General features: G+C 42.8%; 1 protein-coding gene across 1 annotated transcript in view; it reads left to right on the plus strand.

Annotated features, from left to right (window-relative positions):
* The first annotated feature begins 2,171 nt into the window (after positions 1-2,171).
* The window catches only part of LOC102368485 (fibulin-5), an 85,247-nt gene continuing 72,668 nt past the window's right edge, over positions 2,172-14,750 (plus strand). Inside the window, 4 exon segments of the mRNA XM_006037396.3 lie at positions 2,172-2,481; positions 5,301-5,355; positions 8,494-8,545; positions 9,731-9,970. Of these exon segments, the coding sequence (XP_006037458.1) occupies positions 2,456-2,481; positions 5,301-5,355; positions 8,494-8,545; positions 9,731-9,970 (373 nt within the window). The 5' untranslated portion in view covers positions 2,172-2,455.

Consider the following 14,750-nt stretch of genomic DNA (forward strand, 5'->3'; position numbering starts at 1 on the left):
ACTTGTCAACTCATTATCATTCAAGTTAGTGTGATGAAAAAAAAATGGCAGCTGAGAAAAGCAGAGAGAAAAGTGCTTGTGAGTGGGGACATTTGCTCATTTTCACACACCCAGTTAAAATGTTTTTCCCCAGGTTTCTGGATGGGGGCCTGAGCCAGATTTAGAAAGCTGGTGTTAAGCCTTTTAATTTGAATCTGGCCCTTGTTACTGGTGTCCAGTGCCACCAGAAAGGTTATATCTACATTATGTAAAACACATATCGATGAAAAAAGTTTGGTTGTCAGTAAAACGTTTGCAGATTGTCAATTAAAAAAGAAATGATTGGGTTGGTAACCCTAAAAGTGTACCACTGGAATTCTGCAGTAGCATAATACTTAAGTACCTTTATCTAAAAAGAGATAAACCAGTCCAGGTTTTATATGCCTCTGCCAACAGGTAGACACAGGAGAAATAAAAAAAACTTTTATGCAATTCCCATCCTATTAGCTGGAAAATTATGAGTTCTTTTCCTGCTTCTAGCACAGAGAGAACCTGTTCTGATGGGCTGATGAACCAGAGCTCTTAGCCTGAGGTTGTTTGCCCTCAAGCTAACCAGAGTTCTTTGCCCTCAGCCTTGCTTTGCACCTTTTTCTTGGCACATACAGTGAGTTTGAAATGTGACAGTGACACAAATCAACTTAGCAGAAGTGTAATCATTAATCATAAGATTTGCACTCTTCCTTTACAGACATAGATGCTCAAGGGGGCTACTTATCAGTACAGAACTTCTGTTTCTTAAGAAATATATTAAATAAACCTGGACCTGGAACAAATGAATTGAGGCACCCCATCAATAAACTTTTGTCATGGTGAAAATTGACCTTTGAATCCTACTTTGCATTGTGTTTCACAATCACTTGGGGTCCACAAGACTTTTCCTTTCTCTTCCAGATGGTTTAGCTTCTTCAGGAGCTTCTTGGGAAAGCCCTTGCTGAAGGCCTTTAAAAGAATCTAAACAAATGGTGAGCAACCAATGACACTCTACTGACAAGTTCACAGATTTGAGAGATGTGGTTTTCCTTTGCAGTGCAATATCAGCAAGTTACTAAAGGATGAACTTTTCAAAGGGGCCTTGATGTGCCACCATTTTTTAAATCCAGCTCTAGACAAACAGGGTGATATTTTTCAAAGGTGCTGAACAGCTGCCCTTAACTATACTTGGATTTGTAGGCACTCAGAATCCCTGAATGTCCTCCCCCAAAAGGTTTGCATTTACTGTCCAAATTTGGAGCCTACTTTGGAAAATCTGTTCCTTAGTATCCTCACCCACATTGAGAGCTACTTAATGTCCAGAGTGACAAAAACCATCATTCTGGACAGTGGTGGTAAAACAACCCAAATGGAAACAAAACTCTTTAGCTCCTCAGATAGCAGACTCAATAGAAGTTCAAAGTATTACTACATTAGATCTACATTTAATTTCTGTGTGTATCAGTGTACACAGCAACTTTCCCATAGCTATCTTGTGGCTTTTCTCTGTAGTGTCTGTGTTCACATAGATATGTTCTGCTTGACCTACTGAAGGTGTTTGTGGGACTGAGTCGCACAGAGCACTTCCCCCTCCCTTTTCAATCCTGTAAAGGGATAGAGTTCCTGAGAAATCTCCCATCTGACAAATTACAGTCTTATTTTTGGTGTCAGCTTGAAATGGGTCCATGTTTTTGACAAAATGTTTACTTCCTCTTAAACAGTTAATTGGTTGCTCTTGTTTTCAAATAAATCAAGGGTTATATAGTCCCTGTAGCTGCAATTGTCATGAGTTCAAGTTATTCATCTCCCAGAGGGTCAGAGCTTTCATCAGTATGCTGTTGGCACGAAGTAGTGGAGTGCTGCATATTCATCGTCCAAACTGAGCCACCAGCTACGGAGCCCCTAAAAAGTCCAGGTTATTTTGTTTTGAATGAGAGGAAACAAGTCCTTTCCAGTTCCTTGATAAGGGATTCTATCCAATACTGATGCTCTCTGCACTGAGGCACGTTTACTTGTAAAGTTTGCAGCACGAGAGGCTTTCCTTAAAGCTGTTAGCGTTTTATCCTGGCAGGCTCCTTAAGATTGTTGTGAGGAGTCTAGCCAGTTGGTGAGCTCTGTAATCTAAACCAGCTGTCCCCAGACTGAGGCCCCCATTTGCATTGTTTAACATACTTAGAAAATGAAGTGTTCATTTTTAACATTCCTCCTCCAATTGGTTTAATGCTGAATTACAGAAGAGAACTAAGCAAAACCAGGTGCTTTCTCTGTATTTTCTCCAGTGTCTGAGGAGGTGCAGACCTCTCCCTGTCCTCTCCATTACTTGCTATTTCATTCTTTGGAATATAAATGACTGAAGAACTGAAGTGTTAGCAACAGGCTGACATTCACAAACACTTTTCAGCTATTCATCAGTGCAGACTGTATTTTTTTCCACATTCTCTTACAAATGCTGGACATGCAAGGATTAAAGAGGTAGGTACCATGCATCAAACTCTTCTGCTTACTGAATGGAAACCTTATGAAAAATGTCTGTTGCTAGGATTGAGCATGCCGGTTCACTTGCTAAAATCATCTGTAAAAGCTCAAGATCTTAGTGGTAGAGGTAGAGGAGAAAGACCTGCATGTGTGTTAGAAGCGTTAGGCTGTCTCTAGCAATTTCCATCTTTATCTATGCTTATATTTTGAACTTCAAGAAATGCAGCATCTTGTAGGAGTGCTGAATTACTACAGTGAGGAATTTCCTGGCTAGAATCACAGCAGCCGTTCTCTCCAGAGATGAGTCACGGCAATTGATTTAAAATGAATTATCTATTGCTACAGAAGTGAATTGATATGTTACACTATTTTGTGTGCTGGACAATCAACGTGAACAGCTGAGAACAATGTTGATGGGTTGTCTGTCTGTTAATCATTGTCAAGGGATGAAAGATCTGATAGTAAAGAGCAAATTGAAGTGGTGGTTATGAAGAGAACACGTCAGGAAAATCTGTGTTGTTCCATACCCTTCACGCAACTCAAATCTAAAGAACGCTTCACTCCTGAAATGAAAGACTATGGAGGAATACAGAGTTGAATTTGTTGAATTTTACAGTTGTGGATATTGCCTGTGAGTTTTGCTGCACAGTAATCTAACATATAATCCTGCTTTAGGCACTTTTAATATTAAGCAATAAAATGTTTCATTTTCTTCCAGCACTCCTCTTGCTACATACAAAATGAATATGCCATATACGCAGTGCTTGCTTGAAGAATGTGTTCTAGCCCTCCAAAGGCTTTAAGGGATCCATAAAAGAGGTGCAATCCTAAATTGATGACATCAATGCTTTGAATTAATTACATTTAACTCTAGGGCAAAATCTTCGTACAATGTGTATGTCTCTGTTGCTACACAATTTCCCAAACAAGCAGAGTTTGCCTCCACAGCCCTGCGAACAACCATTTTAGGGTTTGTGTTTACTTTCAGAGCTTGTGCCTGTTTCTTCAGCTCAAGCATACTGGCTTTTGAGAATGTGCCTGTCACAGTGTGTGAGTAGTTTTGTCTGATGCATTTAATAGGTCTTGTTCGGCAGCTTGAGTTGCTCTGGGAATTGCAGACAGAGCTAAAAGGGAAAGTTGGCTACTCATTTGGATAACAGAACTTAGGCTATCTAAAATTTTCCTTGCTTCCCATGCTGGCTTTTGAAATGCATGCAGAGCTAGAGACATTCAGTAATAGTCTCCAGTATAAATGAGACACGGTGTTACAACTTACTGAAAATAAACTTTATGTAAGGGAGGAGGAGGACATTGAAATACAAATCCACAGAAAATAATATACATTTCTTCTTATTCTTTCCAGATTTAAATCTGGCCCTAGTAAATACCTGACACTGATTTATACAGGAAATTTATACAGTCAAAACATGTCTCCAGATCTGTAGACAAGGGGTCTACTCAAGCTACATCTTACAATAAGTAGCCAAGAGCCAGATTCTTTTGCTCACACTGAGCATTCACCTACTAAAATCAGTGGGGAGATCCTCAGTTGGTATCAATGCCTGGTTTTACTGAAGACTCTGGCTTGCCACTTGATGTCCTGGAGTAAGGTATCTACTGGCAGAGCAACCTACTTCTTGATGTGGGTAAAGGGACTGAAGGTGACCCTTGTAAACCAATAGACCTCGAGTATACTGTTTTTGAGGCCAAAATGTTTGTTAGTGGTTAGAGCAGCTGGCTGGGATTCAGGACCTCCTGCATGTTACATCTGCTGTTCTGCCAATGACTTGCACTGTGAGACTATACACGGTGAAACTGGACATGTCTATGCTTCAGCTGACCCATCTGTGGAATGTACACCATATGCTTTGAGTTCCTCAAATGAAAGGTGTCAGAGAGAGGTTAAGAAACATCAGTGAAGACTGTGTGCTTGTTCTTTGAAGAGATGGTTTATAGCATATCATGCAGGTCAGATTAGTCTATGACAGTGGTTCTCACTGCTTTTAGAACCAGAGAGCTTCCCCAGCTTTTTCACTTTGACAACATCCCTGTTGAGAACCACAGCGGTGCTGCCTCAGTGCACTGCAGTGGTTCTCAACTGGATGTAACTGCCAGACCCTGGTAAAAGGGCCCCACATGCTTCATGTTCAGCCAGATGGAAATGGGCTGCAGCATGTGTGGGCTCTCCTGCCTCAGGGTTTTCTGATAAGCCTAAAGCAGGCAGGCGAGTTGGCTTGTGCCATGGCTCTTTCCAGCCTAACTTCCCAACTCTTTTCCTGGAAACAGAAGTGCATAGGACTGCTCTACATGCCCCACACATCTCTGTTCTTGAGAAATGCCGTGCAAGGTCGGATTAGGAAAGGCTGCAGTACAAGTTGGCTCTCCTGCCGGCCTTAGGCATAGCAAAATATCCTAGAGAGGCAGGAAAGCATGCACATGCCACAGGTGTCCTGGTCTGGCTGTACCCAAGGTACACAGGGCACTTCTCCCTGGCTGCAGAAGCATTTGCAGTGCCTGTATCACAGCACCCCTAAGGGGGTCTCATGGTACCCCAGTTGAGAATCACAGGTATGTGGACATAGAGGGCCTGGTTTTGATTCCATTCACATAAACCCAGAGTAAGAACAGTGACTTTGTGGAGGCTCAAATCTAGTCCATAGATTTTATGTTGATACCATAGACCAAATTCATGCAGAGTCAGGCTCTGGGAATGCTCAGGAGTTACACCAGAGCTAAATGTGGCCTGCTAGATCAAATTATGTGCAATGAATAGGTGTATCAAAAAGTTTACAGCTTGTTTTCTATGTATATTACAGGACACTGACTGTTTTCATGCTGGCCATCTGCCTTCCAAGCCCTGGAAAAGCACAGGTGAGAGGTGTATACCAAAATACACATACTGTCTTACTAGAACATTTTGTAGCATGAGACTAAATTGAATGGCAGGTGAATAGGAAGTTCTGTGGTCTGGGGTTTTGATGAATAGGAAGTTATGTGGTCTAAGGGTTTAGAGTGGCAGACACGGAGCTAGCAGGATCCTGGAGTCTAATGTGGGCTGAACTATTGACTCATCCTTGTCAACTCAGTGGGAAATTCATGTTGAATACTGGACCTCACAGAGAACCAGGCAGCAGCTCTATGAAAATAAATGAGCAAAAGCACCCCAAAGGATTAGTGAGAGCATAGACCTGCAAAACAGGGCTCTCTTGTCTTGAATGCCTGCTGACTTGAAGAGGCGTTTTTTTATGCCTAGGAAAGTTGCAGGATCCAGCCATAGGCCATTTACTTCTGGACTGAGAACCTAGTGATTTCATTCTTGTCTCCATTCTAACTTATACCTTCATCCAATTTCGTCCAATATACAAAACATTTCAGGATGATTAGAGTTGGAGAAGTCTAGGTCTTGAAATAGAAGAAGCATTAGTCCTTCATGTTCCTGGGCACTAAATTCAGACTAAATTAGGAGAGAGAGAATAAAAAAACTCAAAAGCATGTTAGATTTGGATTCCAAACTGATAATGGAGCAATGCTCAGTGTTCAGGGCTGTGTTTCTAAATACCTGTGCCAAATGGGTTTAAAGTATAGGGGTTTTTTTTCCTGTTGGATTGAAAATCAACTGCACATGACTTATTGACCAATACTGTTGCCAACATTAGACCTAGGCTGGAAATGCTTTTCTGTCCCTGGAGATTTCTCAAGATTTCAAAACCTTTTCCCAGCACAAATTGAGGAAAAAGTTGAAATGGCTGCGGCTTTTGTGACCAAAAGAAAAAGAAAAAACTGGGTCAATCAAACTGTTGATTTTCATATTCAACCTTTTCTTTTTCTGATACTATAATTTACATCTCAAATGAAAACTCATTTCAAATGGATAAAGATTCCTTTTTAATTTCAAAGATGTCAACACTTTTGAAGCCTTTTTGGTTTTTTTAAGCTGTACATTTCTGAACACCTAACATTTTCCTTGAACAGTTTTTGTTTCAATGAATCAGCACTTTCTGATCAAAAGTATGTCAAAAAATTCCCGACCAGCTGTAGCCAACAGACAGAATAGCTACAAGATCTCAGGCACGCTACTGTCAGCAGGTGAAAAGGTGAGAAGCAGAGTTTGTCTGTTCTTGACAGCAACAGACAGAATAGACTCTCGTCAGAGCACTTCCTACCAGATGATGCCATAACGTCAAAGTAAGTGCAGAGCAGAATTCCCTCCTGCAGTTCTGTATCTCTGAGTGACAGCCGTAAGAGCCATTGTGGGCAGACCGTGAGACAACCATTTAAATGCTCATTCATGTCTCTTCTATCACATCCTCTCTTTAGCCCTGCCAATGAAGCCATTTTCAGTATATTCAGTTTTACTCTACCACTCTCATCTCTAATTTACTATTCTCCTAGGTATGCCTGAATTGACTTTCTTTCCTAGCTCATCAAGGCAGACCTTTCTGTACTATTGCTCTCTACTAACTCAAATACACTTGTAAATATACAGTGCACCGTATAAGTGATTTTATCATTGCTAAATCTGGTGTCATAGGTACCTCTGGTATCATTGCTGTCTCTGGTTCCTTCAGCACTTCCTGTTTTCTAGGCCTCCTTTTATTTCTTACACTGTCAATATGATCTATTGACAAGGAGGGTGTAATATACCTCTCTACTGGCTGGTGTACTGCTACCCTGAAGGCGCCTGATCAAAGCGCAGTGGGGTTAATGAAAGTCTTTTAGTTGGCTTTGGTGGGCATTGGCTTAGGTCCTACTGGAGTTACTCTTCTTGCTGAAATGGTGAGTGTCTTTGCTGGGGTGCTGATTGCCCCAGGCTCAACCCCAGTGAGGTGATGGCAGAGTAGAACTTACACACTTGGAATAAATGTCTTTTAAGCAACAACATAAGAATGCAGCTGGGTACCGAGGGTGATTGCTGTGCACAGGGGCAGTGGTGACTTCCTGTTGCCACTGCTGCTATGATCACAATCAGATGGCTGCAGCAAGAACCCCGCCCCCCCATCCACCTCAGTGCCCAGGACAGTTGCCCCTCTCACCCTGCCCTAGCTTTACCAGTGGCCCCAAAGAACTTGTCAGCAGTAGGACTTAAAGATGAAGTGTTAGCTGAAGGTCTGCACATGTAAAGCTGGTTGTGGTCCAAACTAGGCTTCAAATCCATCAGTTTAGCATGTGTTTACAAGTATATGGGCCTTGTCTACACTAATGTCAGTCAGGGCCGGCCCACAATTTTTTGAGGCCCCTTGCAAGGTATAGTTTTGGGGACCCCTGATCCATTGAGAAATCAAAATTGCGGTTAATTGTGGTATAAACTCACTGAAATAAAATAGTTGGGGACGGGGTGCATGCACATGGGGCTGCAGTGCGGGGGGAACGGGATGGGGGCAGCAAGTGCTGGGGATGCCTGGGTTCCCACCCTGGGGCCAGGGCCAGGGCTGGGGCCAGGGCTGGGGCAAAAGCGGAGCCCGGAACTCCTCCTCGCTCAGCTGTGAAGAGGCTCCTTACCTGCGCCGAGCCCTTTAAACATGGCACAGGCGGCAGGGAGCAAGTGGGGCACAGCCCCTTACCTGCAGGGCCCCCTGCGGCTGCAAGTTCTGCAGGATAAGATGGGCTGGCCCTGATGTCAGTAGTAAGAATAAGGTTAGATAGCAAATGCAGAAAAGACAAGCACAGATGAGACCTAACAGTGGAAGCGTGTAATTCATTGACAGACTATGTTGTGACTGCTAGCTTAAAGGATAACAGCCAGCTACTGCTGGCAACTAATAGAATTTTCTCAGCAGCTACAGTCCATGCAATAGCACTGAAGGACCCAGGTTTAAACCCTGCTGCTGCCCATGTGAGGGTCGTTACATTACATAACTCCCTTGCGGAAGGGTCTCCCTTTACTTTTGTGTACTGTACAGAACACATTGCACTAAACAAACTAATGAACAGCAATCCAGATGACCATGTAATTTTTTTGTTGCCATCACATTGCACAATCATTGAGTCTCCTTTCTTTTCTTGTTTTAGCAGCAATGCACTAATGGGTTTGACCTGGACCGTGCCTCTGGGCAATGCTTAGGTAGGATCTTGACTAAATCAATTAATTTAAACTGGAATTCAGACATCCTGGCTTTTATTCAATTAACAATTTGCTGCTGTCAGTGTATTTTGGCTGAAGCAAAATGCTCTAATTTTCTGGCAAATCCACATGCATGTGTGTGTGTGTGTGTGTGTGTGTGTGTGCGTTTGTATTATGCCAAGTCTTTGGAAACCATTTGTTTGCATCATTCCTTCAGTATAAAAATATCATTGTTCAAGGCATTAATTGACTGTAGTGCTTTTCCTATTGCTGCAATGAGATGAATGGAGGGGTTCAGCCCAGTTGCCAGAGGATAGGGGATCATTATCTTTGTAAAAACCTACTAATTTGTCTTTGCTGGCAGCATCTACTGACAAACCTACAAACAGGGGAGTCCCATTGCCCTTGAGTGGTCTCTCTAGGTCAGAATTAAAGTTTAGTTTGGGGAGAACAGGGAGAAGCTTGCCCTTTACCCAAACAGCACAAACAGGACTTCAATCAAGGCAGCATCTACTGCATGCATGGAAGTCACTCAAGCAATAAGAAAAAAGTAGCAACACAGTGATATTGCTGCCCTCCTCCCACCCTTCAGTATTTCTACACTCTGGGCCAAGTAAATGCTGAGATCCTGCTAATCTATTCATATCTTTTTAAGCTTAATTCAATGAAAAAACAAAAATCCCAATCAGAACAAAAAAGAACTGAACCAAATCCCAAGGCTTGAACATCCCAAATTTTGTGTGTGGGAGGGAGCTTTGGAGTTCCAAATCAGGATCCAAGTTTCACAGCTGGGCAAACCAAACCACTAGTGTTTGAAATCCAAATCCCAGTGCTGTGGCTTGGACAGATCCGTTAGCAGGAATAGGCTTTAGCATGCTGTTGCCATGTGTAATCAGTGTTTAAACTGAATGTCTATAGAAAAGGAAAGCTGTTTCCCCCCATTGAAAAGTCAGGAGTAGAACAAGCGGAACACAAACTACATTGAAAATATGCACTGTTTCCTGTTATGATATGAACTGATTTCAAAGTGAAATGCCACAAAAGCAGAAATAGTTTTTTTCTAGCAAAACCTGTTTCACATTTTCAGTAAAATCCTGGCTAAAGAGTATCAGATGTATCGTTCTGTGGGGATGCCACTTTAAGAAACTGCTGATATGACTGTCATCTGTTACTAACTCTTTCCAGATATTGATGAATGTCGAACTATTCCTGAGGCATGTAGAGGAGATATGATGTGTGTCAACCAGAATGGTGGCTATTTATGTATACCCCGAACAAATCCAGTGTACCGATCGCCATATATGAATCCTTATTCAAACATGTACCCACGACCCCCTGCACCAGTCCCAGCTCCAAACTACCCAACTGCTACAAGACCTTTGTGTCGGTTTGGTTACCAGTTGGATGAAAGCAACCAATGCATTGGTAAGTAGTACAACTCTATATATATTCACCTGAATTAAATGTAGCAGGGACGAAAATCGCCTCTGACTTTCTGCCTGGCACAAGGTAATGCCAGATCCAAGCAAAACAAATATTTTGTGTTTTAACTAGCATTTTTTCAGAATGATGTCTGTTAGGCTGTTGTATGGTCTTTGTTCAGTACAAACACTGGTATTTTCTTAGTGTGCATATTTTCTTGCATATTTTCAGTAGAGTGAGTGGTTTCCTAGTGTTTTAAAGTACGAGGAAATTCTACCACCGAATCAATGTATAACCACCACCCAGTTCCATACTTCAGCTGTGTCAACTGTAAAAGGAGTATAATAATTAAGACTGGTTGAAAAATGTATGTTGCAATTTTTTTTAGATGGAAAATTGGGCATTTAACAGAAAAAAGTCACAAAATGTTTCTGATTTCCACAACTCATTTTGATTTTATATGGAAAAACTAAATGACTCAGACCTGATATGGTTCTATTTGGATATCCTGTTGCAGTACATTCTGGGAGTCAGAGATCATTCATCTCGGTTCTTGTTTCTAGTCTTATTGGCTAGGCTTCCTGGGCAGGCTCCATCTCCTTTTTAGCACTGACTTGTTTCTCCCATAGAGAACATGGTGCATCACAGTTGTTTATTCAGGCACCTAGACTATTGAGGGGAATATGCTGAAGGTAGGGCTAAGATTCAGAGAGAACTTGAAAAATTGGAGGATTGGACCAGAAGAAGCAAAAGAGGCAAAAGAAATCTCATGAGGTTTGATAAAGACAAATGTAAAGTCCTGCATTTAGGATGGAACAATCCCATACACTGGTACATGCTGGGGACTGACTGGCTAAGCACCAACTCTGCAGAAAATGACCTGGGGGTTACAGTGGAGAAAAGGTGAATATAAGCCAACATTGTGCCCTTGTTGCCAAGAAGACTAACAACATATTGGGCTGCATTAGTAGGAGTGTTGCCAGCATTTTGAGGGAACTGATTATTCTCATATATTTAGCACTGGTGAGGCCACATCTGGAGTACTGTGTCCAGTTTTGGGCCCCCCACTACAGAAAGGATGTGGACAAGTAGGAGAAAGTCCAGCTGAAGGCAACAGAGATGGTTAGAGGGCTGGGGTACATGACTTATGAGGAAAGGCTGAAGGAACTGGGCTTATTTAGTCTGGAGAAGAGAAGACTGAGGCGGTATTTAATAGCAACATTCAGCTACCTGAAGGGTAGATACAGAGAGGATGGAGCTAGAGATTGCTCTGTGATGGCAGATGACAGAACAAGGAGCAATGGACTCAACCATGGGAAGTTTAGGTTAGATATGAGGAAAAACTTTCTCACGAGGGTAGTGAAGCCCTGGAATAGGCTATGCAGAAAGGTTGTGGAATCTCCATCCTTGGAGGTTTTTAAGACCTGGCTCAACAAAGTCTTGGCTGGGATGATATAGCTGGGATGGTCCTGCTTGTAGCAGGGGTTGGACTAGATGACTTTCTGAGGTCCCTTTGAACCCTAATTTTCTATAATTCTATGAATGGAAGAAAGAGGCACCCAAAGAGACATTCCCCCAAGGCACTGGCAGCCTTTCTGAATCAAAGTATTTCAGTTTTCAGCTGTAAAATTTCTAGTTTGGGCCAAATTTTTTCCATCATCAAATTTTTGCTACAATAAAACACTTTTTCCAGCAACATTATTAATAATGTATGTTATGAAAAATAATTAGTTAATTTTTGCAGTGTTTAAATCTTCAGAAGATAAGTATTTCAAGTTAATTGTAATTGATAACACTGAACAGTCCTTCTGATCTTAGTGAATTCACTCATATCAGTGGTTATATACATGGACTTGGAGACTTTAAGGCATGTTTTGTATTTTTCTAATTTTGCTGTAGATGGGTCAGTATATGGAAAAGCTGAATGAAAAAGAAATATTAAAGACAGGGTCCACTCTTAGATTTTGGTCTCTTCTTTGCAATGGGGCTTATGAATCTCACAGTACACATGGATTCCTGCATGGGCCTTTCGCTAAGCTGATGAAAACATGCTTCTTTTAGTCAATACTGTTTGTTCCCTTACAGCTGCCCAAGGTCTTGAATGCAGCTATTAATTGCTAAGGGAAATTGTGTTCGATGTTACCATTAACCCGAAAGGTTAATGCTAGGAAAGGGAGTGGTATGTAAGAAACACTTATGAGTTGGTAGCAGATTCTGATAGATAAGAGACAAGGTTTAAGCACCCGACCAAAGCCGCTGGGTTTCCAGCGGGATTGAATTTTAGTTCTTAAAACTGTGTACTATTGAGTAACACCTCCCACAGATGTTAACTGTTTTTTTTTCAATATTTGTCCTGAGATGGGAAATGCAGGTGCCTTAACAGACAGCATGAAAGGCTGCCGTGTTTGCTGTAGCTCCTACTAAAGACCTCTGACATAACTGATCCAGGGCCTGGCCTTATATTCCCTGTAAATTCAGAACTCTGATGGCAGCTTCTGGGGTCAAGTTCAGCCCTGTGCTGGGGTACAAAGCAAAGTTTATGCATTTCTGGAGCCCTGAAAATGGAAATGATGGTTAGGTCCCATTTGGGCATCTGTGCAGGAATGCAGTACCAGTTGTGTCCCTGGTCCATCCTATCATAAGTACAGGTAATCTGTAGTGTTATAATGGCTTTGCCCAGCCTTCCTTGTCAATATTCCAATCCCTTTGAAAACAGTTCCAGTCTTTTATGAGGACGTTTTCAATAACACTTGCTACTGGTCTAACTGTTTCCACAGAAGTTCCAGGACTTTTTGGCTATTGACTTGGGTGGCTGCAGTGGTACAGTAACGTCAAATACTTCCAAGAACTCCCAGCTGCTTAATGCAGCATGAATTACCACTCTCAAATCAGATTAAGAATTTCTATGATGCACTTTAATAAAATTTGCTTTGAATCCCAGTGGAAACAGTATTTCTAAACAACAAGCTTTCCCCACAGGGCTTGCAGCCCCAATTGGAAATAGTGATAGCAAGAACCACAAAGAGAAACTTGCCTAGAGGTGGCTATAAAACCAAAGCAAAAGTGACCAGCCTGGCTTTTCTGTTGTCTGAGCTGAGAGCAATGCAAGGGACAGTCTGTTGCATTTTGGCACCTGGCTGGCCAGCCAAGCTTCCACTGTTCTTGCCTCTCTTGGGAATCTGCTCCCCAGGGGGTTCACATAACATTTCCCGCATGGGATCTGATTTATTCAAACATAGCAAAATAACATCTAAGCACTTACTTTACCTTTCTTGCCCTCCAGGCCTTGTCTTTTCTGACCCAGGGTCACAGGAATACGCCTACAGGCTCCTTCCCCTTCTCACCTCTCCATAGTCCTAGGACAATCCCCCTAATGGCCACAGCCACTCCCTCACAGATCTCTTGCACTATATGAAAAGCAGCCCCACATTTAGGCACATCCACTTTCTGGGTTGTTTCCCTTTGCTTGTGATGGGAAGTTTAGCCCAGCAAGGAAAGGGTTAACTTCCTCTGCCACATGCAGAGGGAAACCAGGTGAACAAAAACAGATGAAATTTTTCAGTGGGTTTTGGCCTTTAAACTCGAGTTATTAGTATCCTAGGGAAGAGTGTTTCTTTTCTAGAAAGACAAGAGGGCCGTTTGCTGCCCTGTGCCTCGTTATAGGCATTTACCCATTGCTGCCAGCTCTTCTTGGATTTTGTAAAGCTCCAGCTGCTGAAATCATCAGATCATTGGCAACATGTAGGGGGTGTACATGGACCCCCTGAGATTGGCAGTGCACCCCCTGCGAAAAGTGCCGCTGATGCTGCTGGCGGCACCTGTGGGCAGTCGCTGCTTGCCACCGCTCACCGCCCCCACCTTGCTGCCGACACCGCCAGCGGTGTTTGTGGGCAGTTCCTGGTATTTGTGGGTGGTTGCCAACCAGCTGTCAGCACTCACCACCTCCCCCCACTGCTGAAACTTCTGTGGCCATCTGCGGTAGCTCCCTGCTTGGCCTGCCCCCGCTACTGACACTGCCGTGGCTGCCTGCATGAGCTCGCAGCTCGCTACCACCATGCCCCTGCTGCCGACACTGCCGCCGCTGTCTGCAGGTGGTCACTGTGCCCCCCCCAGCCTCCAGAGACATGCATCATTTATTCATCAGATGATACAAAAACACCAGCTGTTCCTTATAACATGGATTGTGTAGCTCTAGCCATCCTGGGGGAAAGCTGAGACACGTGACCCTGGTGTGTTCTGAGTTCAAAAATCAGTAAGCAATTAAAACAGATCTTTGCAATTTAAAATTATTATTATTTAAATTTCCTGCTTAGGGGCCTGACAGGAGTATTTTTAACCCCTTAAGTTTGGCAAATGCAATGCTTTCTACATCCGTGAACAGTGTGTGTGTATGTGTGCAAGTGTGTGCATGCATGCATGAACTGCTACTTACTCAGCAGGGATGGGAATGAGCAGCACACACCATGCATGTGTCTCACAGTGCAGGACAGAAGAGGCAAGCCCCAGGGCTGTACTCATTATTGTCCCTTTCAACTTGTTCAGTTTCTAACTTGTTTTTCCTCTTGAGATATAGCCTGTGTAACCATAATAATGACCCTTTTGTTAGAGGAACTTTGTCCAGACACCATTGGCAAGACCAGACTGGAACGAAGGCCACGTTCTTGTATTATACATTCATAAGCTGAGAGTTCTTTCCAATTTCCCTTCACTCCACCCCACCATTTCCTGGTTTACAGAGATTTTTAAAACATGCCTGGAGTACAGAGCATGGTGAGCACCATGG

This window comes from Alligator sinensis, unplaced genomic scaffold (assembly GCF_000455745.1).
Source record: "Alligator sinensis unplaced genomic scaffold, ASM45574v1 scaffold645_2, whole genome shotgun sequence".
NCBI classification, from domain to species: Eukaryota; Metazoa; Chordata; order Crocodylia; family Alligatoridae; genus Alligator; species Alligator sinensis.